Source organism: Schistocerca nitens, chromosome 7 (assembly GCF_023898315.1).
Source record: "Schistocerca nitens isolate TAMUIC-IGC-003100 chromosome 7, iqSchNite1.1, whole genome shotgun sequence".
NCBI classification, from domain to species: Eukaryota; Metazoa; Arthropoda; class Insecta; order Orthoptera; family Acrididae; genus Schistocerca; species Schistocerca nitens.
In genome coordinates this window covers 634,618,905-634,634,297 of record NC_064620.1, presented here as the reverse complement: position 1 = coordinate 634,634,297, position 15,393 = coordinate 634,618,905, and the positions used below count along the sequence as shown (strand labels likewise).

At 49.0% G+C, this 15,393-nt stretch overlaps 1 protein-coding gene across 1 annotated transcript in view; it reads left to right on the top strand.

Annotated features, from left to right (window-relative positions):
• The first annotated feature begins 226 nt into the window (after window positions 1-226).
• Window positions 227-15,393, top strand: part of LOC126195804 (cadherin-related tumor suppressor-like) — a 206,818-nt gene continuing 191,651 nt past the window's right edge. Inside the window, exons 1-2 of the mRNA XM_049934439.1 lie at window positions 227-293; window positions 397-830. Coding sequence (XP_049790396.1) covers window positions 227-293; window positions 397-830 — 501 coding nt within the window. The remainder of the gene's footprint in view (window positions 294-396; window positions 831-15,393) is intronic.

The following is a 15,393-nucleotide window of genomic DNA, read 5'->3' as shown; positions in this document are numbered from 1 at the left end:
TATCTCATCTATACACAATCAGACGGCTTCCTCAAAGTGTCAGCACCAGAAGTCGAGCTGTCTTAAAGGCAAGGCAAAGTCGTTATCCGCATACTTTTGATCAGATTTTGTATTCGCGGAAATATAAGGGGTAGTTTAATGAAAAGGAGTGCACCGTCGGCTTGACTGTACCTCATACATCGTAGCGGATAGTGCCGAACGTTTGCTAGAAATGTAGGGAGACGGAATGTACGTGTCGAGGTGCACGTATTGCTCGCAAATCACGAGAGCTGAGCTGGAGCCGCGGCTCAGCTGTCGGTGGCGACGTGCGGACGACTGCGGAAATGTGTTACGGTGGCAGGCGGCGCGCAGGTGGAGGCTGGCGGCTGGTGCTGGCGGCCGCTGCCTCCCCCGCAGCTCGAGCGCCGGGCCAGGCCCAGGGCCGGCAGCAGGAGGCGAGGCGAGCTGGCAACGCCGGCATGCCTGCCGCCCGCCGCCCATTGGCCGCCGCAAGAATGCCCCCCCGCCGCCCCGCCGCAGCCCGGGCCCGCGGCAGGCAGCGGCCGCCAGCACGCAGTCGCTTCTCGCGCAACGCTGCGGACCCAGGGCACCGCGCGGCACGGCACTCCACGACCACGACACGACCGCGCCACGACCACTGCAGGACCGCTACCGCCTCCGCTACGACGACCGCGCGCCGCCCGCTCCGTGCGCAAGAGTTCCGCGACGGCGCCGCGCAGCCGCGTCTTCCGCGCTGTCCACGGCCAGCAGGCAGCAGCTCCGCGTGGCGCCGCGCCGCCGCGCCGGCCACCGCCGAGGACAAGATTGCGAGGGGAACGGTGCCCGTGCAGGTGTGTACCGACCGGACCACGACCAGCCAGTGCTGCGGACCCGAGTCTTCCCTCTCTCCAGTTCGCGTCTCTCTCACTCTACACTGTGGTCGCTACCCTTCTTCTTACATTGCGGACATTTTTGCCAATAAGAGCGAGATAAGATGCAGTGAGCACGCCCAGGCGAGTGCGTCGTTTCCCTTCTACGTTACATCGCCAGTGTGGGGGAGGGCCGGCAAAGAGCAGCCTCGCCTCGCGAATCGTCCCCTCAGTGCTGCGTCGCGCCTGCCGACAGCAGCTGTGTGCGCCGAGACTCGGGGACAGCGGCAGAGGCGAGCGGCCAGCTGCCCCCACGTCTTTTACTGCACCGTCCAGCCTACTTTTATTTCACCCTCCAACGGCGATCTCGGAGCGCAGCACGTGTTTTCGCGTTCCGCAGCAGCAGACGGGGCGTGGTGGGAGCGGTGCCGCGCCGGCAGATTCGCTCGGATCGTCATTCTGCCGACGGAGGCTTTACGGCCGTGCTACGCTTTGAGCGACGTTTCTTCGTAAGAAGCCCTTCCGTAAAATCTTTCATAGTGTACACTTCACATTTGCGTGAAATGCTACAGTGCGTACTCGGTGAGTTGCTGCTTCCGGTACGATCTTTTCCGATTACGAACAGAGTGACACGTTGCGCAATCCCACTTTGGCGGAATGCGTAAAAATACCGACGAGCGGCCATAAACAGTGAGGGAAGTACCGGTAGTGCAGTTGCGTTAGAAGGTGCCGCCGACGACGACGCGAGAGAAATGAAATGAAATCGAATGTCGTGTGGCTAGGGCCTCCCGTCGGGTAGACCGGTCGCCTGGTGAAAGTCTTTCGATTTGACGCCACTTGGACGACTTCCGCGTCGATGGGGATGAGACGATCGTTATGAAGACAACAAAACATCCAGTCCCTGAACGGAGAAAATCTCGGACCCAGCCGGGAATCGAACCCGGGCCCTTAGCATGCCATTCGGTCGCAATGACCACTCAGTTATCGGGGCGGACGCGAGAGTAAATTAAATGGCAGACAAATAGAAAGAGCGACAGTCTATTTTATGACTGTATCTATAGCCTTTGTAAATTTCTCGAGAGAAGTCATTTCTCTTCGTGACCTGTTCCCTTTATTTGAAACAAATAATTTATATTAGTATTAGTGTTACTATCAACGATTAGCGTTCGATTGTCGCCGAAAAAAAAAACTGTCGTATTCAAATATGCTCAAAAATATCATAAACACAAACTGTATTGCTCGTTCGTTCAATATGAATTCGTTTTCGTAGCGTTTTGTGTTATCCCTCTGTTCTTCACGATTGCAATTTTGGTGAACACTCTCCCGGAAGTCACGGTTTCACCGACAATAGTTCCTATCGCCCTGTCTTTTCGGGCAAATGTGTGCTCCGACAGCATTAAGACAGCGTCCACTTTGACGGTCGACTAACTGCTGTCTATCTCCGTCCGTGCTGCGCAAGGCGCCTTAACGGTGTGGGACCGGCGCGAGTACCACTGCCACTGTGGCAGTCTCGAACGGGCTCGGGAAAGAACAGTTACTAGTAAATCTGCTTCTGCTCTGAAATAGTTGATGGCTTTTTCAGAAGATTACTTAGGAGGCAGCAGTACGCTCATTAATTCGGAAACAGACGTCACCGGAACAGGAAACCACTCCGTGGCTTAATGATCGAAACTGCGTTGAAACGCGCTGTTGTGTGTCTCCCCAGTCGATGCTGTATAACAGCGGGAGCAGACCGACAAGCAGCACTCGTGTGTCGATCCAGGGACGGTTTCCCAAGTCGCCTTACAGTCAGTCTCACTCTCGCAGCTGCGTTTCCTGCGATTAGTTTTATGTGGTCGTTCCACGGTAAATCGGGGATCTCTCGCCCTATGTATGCATCTGTCTTCTTACTTTAGTGAAAGAAGTATCGTAAAATCTTTGACGAAGGTCTCCGACAATGTTGGCCAAACAGCACTGCTCGCGAAGGAGACGTTCCACACCTCTGTCCAGCATTGTCTGCTCTGCGCGGACATGGATTTTCGGCAGAGCGGTGTACAGCGCACGGCACAGCGGTATGTTCCAGTTCTACCGCTCGGGCTCTTTCTCCTTCAGTTCTCTCTGTGCGAGCTGTAGCTAGCCTAAACGTGTCTTAGAGCTGGCAAGGGGCTTTAATATATTCCTAGATTCGTCAGTTATTACCCTTTCTCGGAACTTTGTGAGTAAACTTTGACGGGGGTACTTTACGTCTTCCTTCGATCGTCTGACAGTTGAGTATTTTAGGAATTTTTGTGACACTCTCCCATCGACCACACAGTTCTGTGACGATTCGTGCTGCTCTTATATGCTTAGCTTCAACGTCACCTGTAAGTCCTATCTGGTACTGTTGCCACACACTCGATTAGCACTGTAGGATGATCCGCACAGGTGTTCTGTAAGTACTCTCCTGCCAGCATTCTACGGATGAACCGGAGTCTGCCGCCTGCTCTACCTGTGACTGAGCCTGTGTGATCGTTCCATCTGATATCACTACAAACAGTTACAGTGAGGAATGCGCGTTATTTGGTCGATTACAACTGTGACTTATTGATGTTGCAGTCACAGGGTACAGCACCCTTTGGTCTGGTGAAGTGCACAATTTTACATGTGCGGCTGATGTCGAGATGGACCAAAGATGTTTGCAGTGGCACCTGCAGTGAGCTGGCTACGCGCTGCTCCCTCCCTGGCCTGCAGCTGCCCCCTCACCGGCGCCGCACGCCCGCCCTCTGAGCTGGCCGCGGCGGCCGCGCAGAACTCCCCTCCCTGCCGTCCATTCACTACTCTGTCCCAACTGTATCTACGCGATTGGTATACATTTCGGGAGCGACGGATAATTACATTGCAACTTCCATGTCACTCGTAACAGCTTCGATTAAAAAAAAAAAAAAAAGAGACACAATTGTGGGAGAAGCTGTGACACATCCGACAGGCTGTCAGTAGCATTGCATTTTCTCGCTACGTGGAGGGGCTGCGAAGACATCAAATACGCATACGCAGGCAGAACCGAAACTCCACCGACAAAATATCGGAGACTGTCCGGAGGTATTTTTTGGGTATAATCGAGTCTGGGCCCTCGCTGACTCGTTACAGAGTAAGTAACAATGTAATCACGATTCGTCCCGCTTTTTACGTTAACTGCCTTTTTTTCTGTGAAGTTAGTTTCGTAACAGTGAAAACGCTCGTAGTATGTAGTTACCGTAACAGGGAAGGATCCGGTTTCTCATATGTATTGTGTCTCACCGTTTAGAGGCACAAAGCGCGTGGGTGTTTTCAGCTCGTTACTAAATGGAAGTAAGTAGGAGGCCGAGTTGATAGGAGCTGAAGGAGTCCAGGTTGCAATAATATGCGGCACGGCACACTGTCAGAGAGGAGGATTATTATTCGAGAAACAGACAGTGCAATGAAAATTACTTATCTTCAGTAGTTTGTAGGACTGCAGCTACGGCTATAACTAACACAACATATTCTGAGGGACTAAGACTAATGGGCCCTCCTCAGAGAACCAACACAAACAGAACTGGCTGAGGGCCGATTATTAAAGTGCGTCTGCCCAGGTTGAAATCTAGCCGAGAAGTGAGCGAGGCACACTCCAGTTCCGTCGAGCTTCACAGCCTGCTAGAGTGCGCTGTGCTCGACAGACGACGGGCTGCCAACCTTGCGTTGCCGCGGCGTTGTAGTAGTATCTGTGGCAATGACACTACAATATGTGCCGATGTACAAGTGCTGTGATGTGGTTGCACCGTGACGTCGTCGTGCTCGTGTTCAGCTTCATTCACTTGACACGTAAAGAACGTGCGTTTGAGTGACGTTCGCCACCAGTGGAGCAGTCCAGGCCGCTGCGCGCTTCGCTGCAGAAACAAACCCGCGACAGAATCGAGCAGCAGTGGAAGCCAGCTGGGGGCCGAACAGTCAGCTCGGTCTTACTATCGTCAGCTACAGGCAGCGTGAGTGCAAGGAACAAATTTGTTCCGAAATAAGTGGCACAACGTATAACGTCGTCATTTGTACCGTTCTTCCGCTATTTCGGTTGCAATACAGGTGCGGAGCTAAGTGAGGGTAAGACACTGAACGAAATGCAATTAATCTGTAACGAGGTACCCGAGACCACAACGTCACCTGTACCAAAACATTTGTAAAAGTCCCCGAATAACCTCGAGAATTTTGTCTCTGGAGTTCGAATACACCATGTTAATGCGCGAGTGTTGAGACTTATGCAGACCAGTAAACATCTCCTCCCCCCCCCCCCCCTCTCTCTCTCTCTGCCTTATGTAAAACCGACTCCGGGAGTGTCGTTCTTCCTAACAACGACACATTTTCAGTGACATAATCGATTGTTTCGTGTCTTGCCAAAAGTATAACGTAGGCAACAATGCCCTTTGTCTTACCGCGAGAGCGCTCCGACTTACAGCTCCCTCAGACGACCCCGACTTCTATACGCGCGAGTAAATTTTCCAGCAATCTGCGATTGATTTGCTTCATGTAGCTAGTGATTGTGCTCTCACAATTGGCGTCTGCTTGCACGTGTGCTTGCGTGATTCGGAACGGACCGAGTCTCAGGGAGCAACGGCACTTCCAGTTTGTCCGGAGCGCCGCCCTGCGGACGGTGCGTGCAGTTCCGTGAGACGCCACTGGAGGCGTGGCAGGCGAGGCGCCTCCGCCTCCGCCCGCTGTGCCAGCTCGCAACGCAGCGCACACCGAGCGTTCCGAACGTTCTCACGCTCACAAAGGCACAGCAGGTTTTGACACGTTTTTTCCTTCCATCATTTTGCAACTCAGTTTACTTAGTCAGAGTTGGTAACAATTTCCTAATCAGTCCTGCTAAATTACGATCGGTACAGTTACGCGAACTTCATCGTTTCGTCAATCGTTCCATCAACTCTGGGAAAGGAGGGTAATCGCTGGAATCCGATAGGGCGGACTCGAAAGCACTCTGAACCGAAGGCCTGCAACGACGACCAGAATGGTGGTGTGGGAGGTGTTTCTCCTTCCCGAGATGTGGAAGTTCAGCCCGGATGGCATCGCTCACTTGCGTGTCGTAGTGGACTCCGATGCACCCCGGTGCCTGCTGTACCCGTGTGGAGACGCTGCGTCCTGTGAGCAGCGCACACTGAAAACTCCACGAAACGTAGCCGTGACCTTTCCCACATACCGAACCGGTTGTGTTCCACTCCGCGGTCTTTCGGTTCTGTCACACACCGCTGCCGACTGACCTTCCGGCTCTGGTGGTAAATTACAGATGCTCGCTTCACTGAGTGCTACAAAACGTTGCGAAAAGTGAGTGGATTTAGGTTTAAACGAGCCTATAAAGCTCAGAGCGCAGACGGTGTGACCGCGTGTTGGGCCGCCGGCTACCGGGCTGAACGCGGCCCCCACTGCCGCGCTCAGTCAAACTCGCGGGGTCGTGCCTTCCGAGGCAGTGGACAAGTCAGTAGGGGGAGCGGGCGACGAGGCGCGGCGCTGTGGCGTTCCGATCGCAGCCTCGTAAGCCGACTTCCTCAGTCGCCGGAGCTGGCCGTTCCCCTTGTCTTAAGGTTCGAAAATGCTGTTGAATAATTCTTCAATTTCGATTCGAATTTTCTACATTGTTCGGGATTAATTCGTCTAAAGCTGGGCACGCGTGAAGGATTTTTAGTTGGCCGATCACAGTATCGTTTCTTTACGACAGTTATTACGTAGAGAAGTTCGTGCGTCGACGATACAAAAACCGACAGTAAAAATCTGTAGCAGGACACACAACTATCCGCAAATCGTCAGTGGCCGAGTGGGTAGCAGTTACTGTTTTGAAAGACATCCCCCGCTTGCGTTGATTTTAGTCGGGCAACAACTCAGGAGAACAATAATGCACTGACTTGGTCCATCTTTGTTCCAAATTTCGGACAGATACTATCTAACTTCCTGGCATGGACATTTTATTGTCACGTATGTACTTTCGTCAAGGCGACTAAAATGTTGCAGTACTTGACGTATCATCACGAACGGCATTTTGATTCGTGAGTAACACGAGACTAATTAATGGCGAGTGACGTATCAAACCCGCTGATCGATGTTTTTAACAAATTCCATAATTTCGGTGGTGTGCTCTCAATTCCTCATGAAACCTGCCTATACTTCTCTACCTTATCGTGTGTTTCACTTGCCTCTGTGCTGTAAATAGAGCCCAGGCACATGTCACGACTCGATGATCGGTGACGCTCACCAGACGCCCCCTTGCAATTCAGCCCAAGTGCTGAGACCCTCAACATCGCCGACGTGCCGCATCTAAGACGGAACCTGCGACCCTCCTCGTGACATTCTCCTGGCTTCTGCTGCTGCTGCTGCTGCTGCTCTTTACTCGGCCCGACACGCCCTCGCCGCCTGTTGCTCGGCTTGTTCGTTCCTTACTCGAGCACTCGAGCTCATCCTGTAAGGCCACGTGTGAGCGTCCCCGTTTTAGCCAGTGCCCACACTCCTGCTTCGCCGCCACCCAGTGAATAAATTACATACGCATCGACAGTGCTTGCCCGACGCACTAAAGTTCAGTACTTGGCAGTTTCCATTATCTGTCGGGTCAAGTCGGCGACGCGCTTCTTGCCTTGTACAGAGTCCAGCAAGCCCGCGGTTATCTGGCTTGCGAGTAGCCCATACACTTTTCGGCGCTTTTTGAATTAAAAAATGAAACCGAGCCAGAAGTGAGCAGTTATAATTAGCACGAATATTTTTTTTAGAATACACTGTCAATAACTAGAGTTATGTTTTATCACACAGGAAGAGCCACTAGGATGCGTGCATCTGTTATTAGCGTCTGTAAGACAGACTCTTATTGGCTATACCGATGTTTTGATTTTCCGCCAGGAAAAAAAAGGAGATGAAAAGAAAAACAGAAAGTGTTGCACGGTGCTTTTGTGAAATTATACTAGAAGCAAGTCGTACGAAATACCGTATTTTTTAGTACATCTTTGTAAATAAGTCATGTTTCCGGCGAGTAGCGCGTTGGTGAAGGAGAGGGTTTTGAATTATGACATACAGTATACAGCGTGAACCCGAGACGATGTTACAACATTCAGGGATGATGGACAAGGTAAATGAATCAATTTGAGGTAGGGTACCTTGCTCCTGAAACGACCCAGTCGAAAGTTATAAGTGAAAATCGGTCTGATAACTCCGATTGTGGAATAACGTACCGGTACTCTTGTTGTAGAGTAGGCAAGTTTCGGCTGTGGTAGCACGAAGCAAAACGAGAAAAAAAGTCCGGTAAATACGGGCTCTAGAATGCAAACCATAAAGAGCTGAACACATGCTCATTGACTTTAAAGTGACACACGTGTATTCTGCTGTTAAAGTGTGCCCTTCAGAGACGGCTGAAGGATGCACTTGAAGTTCATTTTTGCAAGACATTCAGCAGCAACATTGGCAGTATGCGGCCGCGGAGTATCGTCGTGGAGCATTCAGCCTGCTTCACGGAAATGTGGTCTTTTGCTCCTAATGTGGACTTGCAATGGTTTTGGGACATCCCTGTAGTATTGTGCAGTTAGTTACTGATGTGTGTGTGCAGGTACAACATGCTGATAAACCATTCCGCGAATATCAAAGAATGAAATGACCATAACTTTCCCAACAGAAACAACCACTTTTGCGTTTTTAGAAGTTGGTGATGAAGGAGATTTCCACACTGAGCTTTTCTGTTTGCTCTCAGGATCAAAATGATGTAGCCAAGTTTCATCAGCAGTGATTACATTTTAAAGAAACTCCGGACCTTCCTCTAACATGAACTTTAACTGCATGCAGACTTGCACGTGAATGTCCTTTTGTTTGTCTCGGAACTCATCGCGGACAAAGTAGCCGGCCGAAGTGGCCGTGCGGTTAAAGGCGCTGCAGTCTGGAACCGCAAGACCGCTACGGTCGCAGGTTCGAATCCTGCCTCGGGCATGGATGTTTGTGATGTCCTTAGGTTAGTTAGGTTTAACTAGTTCTAAGTTCTAGGGGACTAATGACCTCAGCAGTTGAGTCCCATAGTGCTCAGAGCCATTTGAACCATCATCGCGGACAAACACGTGTCGTGTGTAATTTTTCTGTCACCAAAGTGTGGGTGGCACGGAATGAAATGCTGAGTATTTCTGAAAGTGATGTTAATGTAAATCTTCGATGCTCTCTCACAGTGACAGCAGCAGTACTGATGTTTTCTTCCGTGTTAGCAGTAAGTGGAGCACCGCGTCCGCCTTCCTTTGAAATTGATTCTCTGCCCTCTTTGAACATTTTAAACCACCTTCGAGATGTTTGCTGTGGGGAAGAACAGACTCTCCATAGGCCTCCCGTAGCATTGTGTAGGCCTCAGCTGAAGGTTTGTTGAGACGAAAGCAGAATTTCAAAGCCGTGTATTGTTCCTCGCGTGTTAACTCCATTGCAGCGGTAGACGATACCGAACGTGTCTGACCTTGCCTGCCTCTCGTAGGCTACTACGGCGTATTTGTAGCACATTAAGCTAAAAGAATAGCATAAGATTAAATTTTCGCGCGAGAAATTATGACCGTAAAAAACTACGATCGTTCGTTATTGAACAGCCCTCTTCGCAATGTGCCAGTTTTCGGTATAAAACACGTGTAGTTTGGACTGTGCGTGCTTTTAGGTTCTCCGTCTCGGATCGGCGCTGACCCGGACACCGTGCTGTTTACGACAGGTCGCACTGCCTCAGACGTGTGCAGTTTTTGTAACTGACGTTAATGTCGACTGTTTACACAAAGGAGGAACGCGGCGACCGCGGAAACTGGCGGGGCGCGTGGCGGGCGGAGGGTGTTTATTTTGAGAGGTGGCGCCCTCGGTGTGGTTTGAATGGCGCAGCACGGGAGGCAGGGCGCTGCGCAGTGTGTGCTGTGTGCTGTGTGCTGTGTGCTGTGCGCTGGCAGCCGCCGCGCCGCGCCGCAGCGCATCGCATATTCATGAGGCAGGGCGAGCGTGCGGTCAGCCAGGCAGCCAGCCAGCCAGCCAGCCAGGCAGGGAGGCGGCGGCGGCGCGCGGGCCCCCGGCGCGGCCGGCCGGCCGGCGTCCCGGTGCTCGCCGCCGGGCCCGTGCGTGCTCTACCCGCTCCCCGACTCTGCACGCTGTGCTTATTAGTGAAAGCACCGCTGCACAGTGTCAAGGAAGGTGCACGCACACGGAAAAGGTTGCCAGATATGTGAGACGCTCGAAGACTTGTTAACGAATACCACGCTATTCCAATAATGACTTTTAAACATTAATATACGTAGACAAACGTCCTTGTTGGTGCTTCACATTTGATGTTCGTTCTGTGCGCCGGTCAAGTTTCGAATCGTTGTGGCAGATGGCAGAGCAGTATTACAGCGTCAAAATAGCGTCTGCATACGACTCGCGTTACAAGCGGCGTGCTGTTATTGAATTCTTGCGTGCAGAGAAAGCGGTTCTGAACATCCACAAACGTTTGTGTGCAGTGTATGGCGATGCTGCAGTCCATAGGAGTGCAGTTGGGCGGTGGGTAAAGAAAGTGACAGCCCCAGGAAATGCAGAAACAGGGCTCCACGGGCAGCCGCGCTCGGGACGTCCTGCCACAGCCACTGCTGCAGACGTGCCGAAGCGTGAGGATGCCGTTATTTGTGCCGACCGGCGCATCACAACTCGATTCTTTACGGGGAACCCGCTTTCGAGATGACGAGACTGTCAGTCGTGTAGTGAGAACAGGACAAGAGCTTTCACCAGCAGGGCAGGCAATACGTGCTCCCCCACAACACTCGAGTGCGGCCATAGAACGTACAAACATGGGACATCAACAAGACTGTCGATGGGCGTTGATAGCAAATTCTCACTCTTACCAATAAATATGTCCTGACAAAAAAAAAAAAAAAAAAAAAATGTCGGGCACGCTAAGGACAACACACACACACACACACACACACACACACACACACACACACACACACCCATGCCCGAGGGAGTACTCGGAGCTCCGACGGGGGGAGCCGCGAGAACCGTGACGAGGCGCCTGAGACCGCGCGGCTAGCTCAACATGTACGTAGGTGCAAGTTAATGCAAACGAGTAGGAAACACACTCCCGTAATTTTCGAGCACACAGCCGGGTCGAATATCTGGAGCTAAGCTGCAAAGCGATACGAAGTGGAACGAGCACGTGGGGGCGGTAGTGGGGAAGGCGAATGGCCGACTAACTTTATTGGCAGAATTTTGGCGATTTGTGGAGCAGCTGTAAAGCAGGCCGCACACGGGACACTGGTGCGACCCATTCCTGAGTGCTGCTCCAGTGTTTCGGAGTCCACTACATCGCTTTAAACGAAGATATCCCGCCAGTTCAGAGGCGGCCTGTTACATTTGTCACCGCAAGTTTCGAACATGCGAGTATTACGGAGCTGCTCTGGAGGGAATGCCTGGAGGGAAGGGGACCTTATTCTCGGGGAACTCTATCTGGAAAATTTTGAGAACCAGCATTTGAAGCCGACTGCTGGACGATCCTACTGGAGCCAAGGCACACTCCGCGTAAAGACCACGAAAATGACAGAAATTAAGACTCACGCGTTGGCATATAGTCAGTACATTTTTCCTGGCTCTATTTGCGTGTCGAACAGAAAAGGAAAATTCTAGTACTGATACAAGGTACCTTCCGCCACGCACCGTGCAGCGGCTTGCAGACTGTGTACGCAGATATTGTTGATATCTGTAGCCGTTCTTCCTCATTTGCTACTTCAATTGCCTTTGTTATGCTTATAGGAATAAATTTATCTGTCTTTTGCAACTGAACGTTTATCTCCTTTTCAATCACACATGTTTATCTCTTCATATTTGGCACCACCTGTGGCTGGAATTGTCCAACTATACACACGTACTTTTAAAAACATATAGAGTACGTGCTACCACACTTAGGTTATCTTACTGTTTACAGTTATAGAACTGCGGTTTTCACTTAGTCTCTTTGCTATTCTTTTCTTGTGCCCACATCGCCTTGTGATACGAGATGTATACGATAGAGGTTTCCAGTTCGTTGGACTTCACTGTATAGGATCTGTACATAACAGTTCTTTCTGCCACTGCTCCTGACCTTGCTGTAAGGTTGGCTGACGGATCATGGGAGTTGAAGAGGGTGATAGTGGCGTGGGGTGTTGGTGAAACGGGAACAGTGGATGCTCCTGTGGTAATGGAGGCACTGTCGCTCTCTGACTCTCTCTCTCTCTCTCTCTCTCCCTCCCTCTTAGTGTGTGTGTGTGTGTGTGTGTATGTCTTTTTTTTAAAAAAAATTATTAATCATTATTCGTCAGTCAACCCTACAGCAAGGTTATGTGCAACAAGAAATTCCAAGTGGATTGTATAATTGTGAAATGCAATAAAATTGAAACCTATGTTGTGTTCATCTAGTGCCTTCGCAAAAAACAGTCGACAGACGAAAGGAATAGAAAACGTTAAAGTAACTGACAAATCACAATCCTGTAACCGTAAATAGTAAATTTAGCTGATTTTACTACCAAGAAACAGTATGTATTTTACATATAGTGAAACAATTGTAGACCATTGGTGATGCCTAATATCAAGAGGTGAAACATATTTGGTTGTAAGCAAAATAAACATACAGCTGTAGAAGGCGGATAATTTTTATTCGTATATACATGTTAAAGATAAATTTACCATCTTTTGCGTATCAAACGAAATGGTTGAAGACGTTTTGGTTGGGTGGAAGGAACGTATAATCCTGGATGCAGAGTCATTGAAAGATGTAGAAATGACAGTAAGTATGCCCAAGAGCAGTGTGTTGGGACCCTCGCTATTCATGTTGTGTCTTAATGAACTGGCAGACATTATTAAGAGTAATTAAAGACTTGATGCAATTACCTGTAAGTACTGCCTGAAAAAACTGTATCCAGTCAGAGCTAGACAACATTTGAAAGTGAACTAAGATTGGCAACTTGTTTAAATGTACAGAAATGTAAAACTGTGCAATTTAAAAATTCAAAAACTCTCTGTATATTGGTGAGCCGCCACCGGAATCAGTGGACTCATATAATAACCTCAGTGTAGCAACGAGTAACGATATCAAATGGAATGATCACGCACTCTCAGACGTAGGTAAGCAAGCTGCAGAATTGGGTTGATCCGTTCCAGAAGCGACGCTCCGTGTGCCGCTCCCACGGAGACAGAGAGGGCGAGATGAGGCCAGTTACAGCGGCATTCAGACACTCGTCCTTCTCGCGCTCCACACGGAAAAGGAACTGCAGAGCGTCACAGTGACCGGTGCAGTGGGACGTGTCCTCTGCCAAGGGACAGCACAGATGTAGCTGTAGATTGGTAGGATACAGGGCGAAATACAGTTGGCGTACAGAAGAGTTTGCTGAGAAAACGTTCGTCCATAGAATACTGCTCAAGTGTGTTGGACCCAAATGAAATACTAGTAACAGTGGATGTTGCACGTTTACAAAGAAGGGCAGTTTGTTTCGCTCACGAAGGAGCGGTAAGGAAATATTCAACGTCGCAGACTGACAGACTGTTCCACTAAAGTCAATTTACAAAGTTTCAAGAACCCGTTTTAAGTGAAGCATTGAAGGACATACTACAATCACGATTTCAATAATGAAAAATTGCACTAGTTTAGCATTTTTTCCTACTTAACTCAGAGCATTTCGAGAATTTATTCTCATTTTCAAGTGCTTTTGTTCACATAAATACTTTTTTGTGATGTTTGGTATGTGTGATTTTCTACCACTGTTGCAGTGTAGTTTTCTTTTTGCGATTATAATCCAATCGAATATCGGACAAAATAAATCTTGAGATGTTTTTATATGCTAATGCTATAAATAATAGTTTTGTCTGTCTACGTACAAGTATTGTGTCTCGTCCATTACACAGAATATTACACACAGGCAAATCATCACTTACATGTTTTTGTAATCAAAACATGTTACACACATATTACGATACGATGATTTCACAAGGAGATTGTGTACAGTCGGAGGAGAGACACTTTTTGTGAATTACATTACGTACATACAGCTGTCAATTATAAAATTTATTTTAGCGTTGTTGATTATCGAATTAGCGATTGTGTTTCGTCATAGATGTTGAGTAGATAATTTAATATTCAATAATGATAAATTATAACTAACAACTTAATGTAGATAATGTTATACACAAAAGTGTAACACCTCTGCCTGAATCCAAACACTTTGCAAAACTATCCTGTCGTAATATATGTGTACCATATTGTGACTTCAAACACAAACAGCGTAAGTGATGATTTGCTTATACGTAATATTCGTTGTAATGGAGGAGGCTCAATGCTTGCAAAAAAAATGTTCAAATGTGCATGAAATCTTATGGGACTTAATTGCTAAGGTCATCAGTCCCAAAGGTTACACACTACGTAAGCTAAATTATCCTAAGGACAAACACACACACACACACACACACACACACACACACACACACACACACACACACACACCCATGCCCGAGGGGGGACTCGAACCTCCGCCGGGACCAGCCGCACAGTCCATGACTGCAGCGCCTGAGACCGCTCGGCTAACCGCGCGCGGCAATACTTGCAAATAGACAGACAAAACTACTGTTTCTAACGTTATCATATAGAAAACATCCCAGAATTTATCCTCCGCTTCGTACTGTAACCTCAAAAAGTCAACTATAGCGCAAGAGAGGCAAAAAAACACACATCCAAACATCACAAAAAGTATTTACACAAACACGTGCACTTGAAAATGAGAATAAATTCTCGAAACGCATTGTGGTAAACACGAAAAAATACGTAACTGATGCAGTATTTTATTATGTAAATCATGAATGAGAAAGTTGTAGGCTTTCCAGGAATGTCGATTGTGATGAAGGAAGTCAAGGATGCCGCCTTATCCCATACCATAGCGGCAGGCAAGACGAGATCTGATGAATTACGGGCGGGCCGGAAGCATTTAAACAGTCGTTCTTGCCGCTGACCTTAGGTGAAGAAAATTTAATGGGAAATACCCTCTGTCGGACACTTGGCGGTAGTTGTGAAGTAGATACGAAATTGTGCCAAAAGTGCTTTTCCAGAGAAGACATGAGCATCATTTCTAGTATGCTATCAAACTCGTGTGCAGCTGTACCCAGTTCCTCGTATTTGCAGAAAGCGCGACTAACGAGAGCAAAAATTAGAGCGTTGAGTAAAGTGGTAGGCTCACGTTTAAGTACCGAACAAACGACTCGCGCCCCTGCAGCTCAACGTATGGCAGAACTCAGAACTGCCCCGTCTAGTTGTCGGTGTTAGCTGTCAGTGGACGCAGCGCACTTTGGCCCGAATTCCCACCGCTCGGGAAAGGGGAAAATAATGTGAAACGCAAATTACAACTGAAGACGATGGTTCACGGCATGACACAGTAAACCAGCGATATTTCAGACTGGAGGTGGTGTTAATCGTACTTGCTAGTTGCTTGTTTCCAAAAGATGTTGAGCTTGTGTTCCGTACCACACACTGTATAATGATGACCCAGGTATCCAGAATACTTCCATGAACAGAACTGGGTGCGTTTTTGTGTATTCGTCCAAAGACAACCTGGTA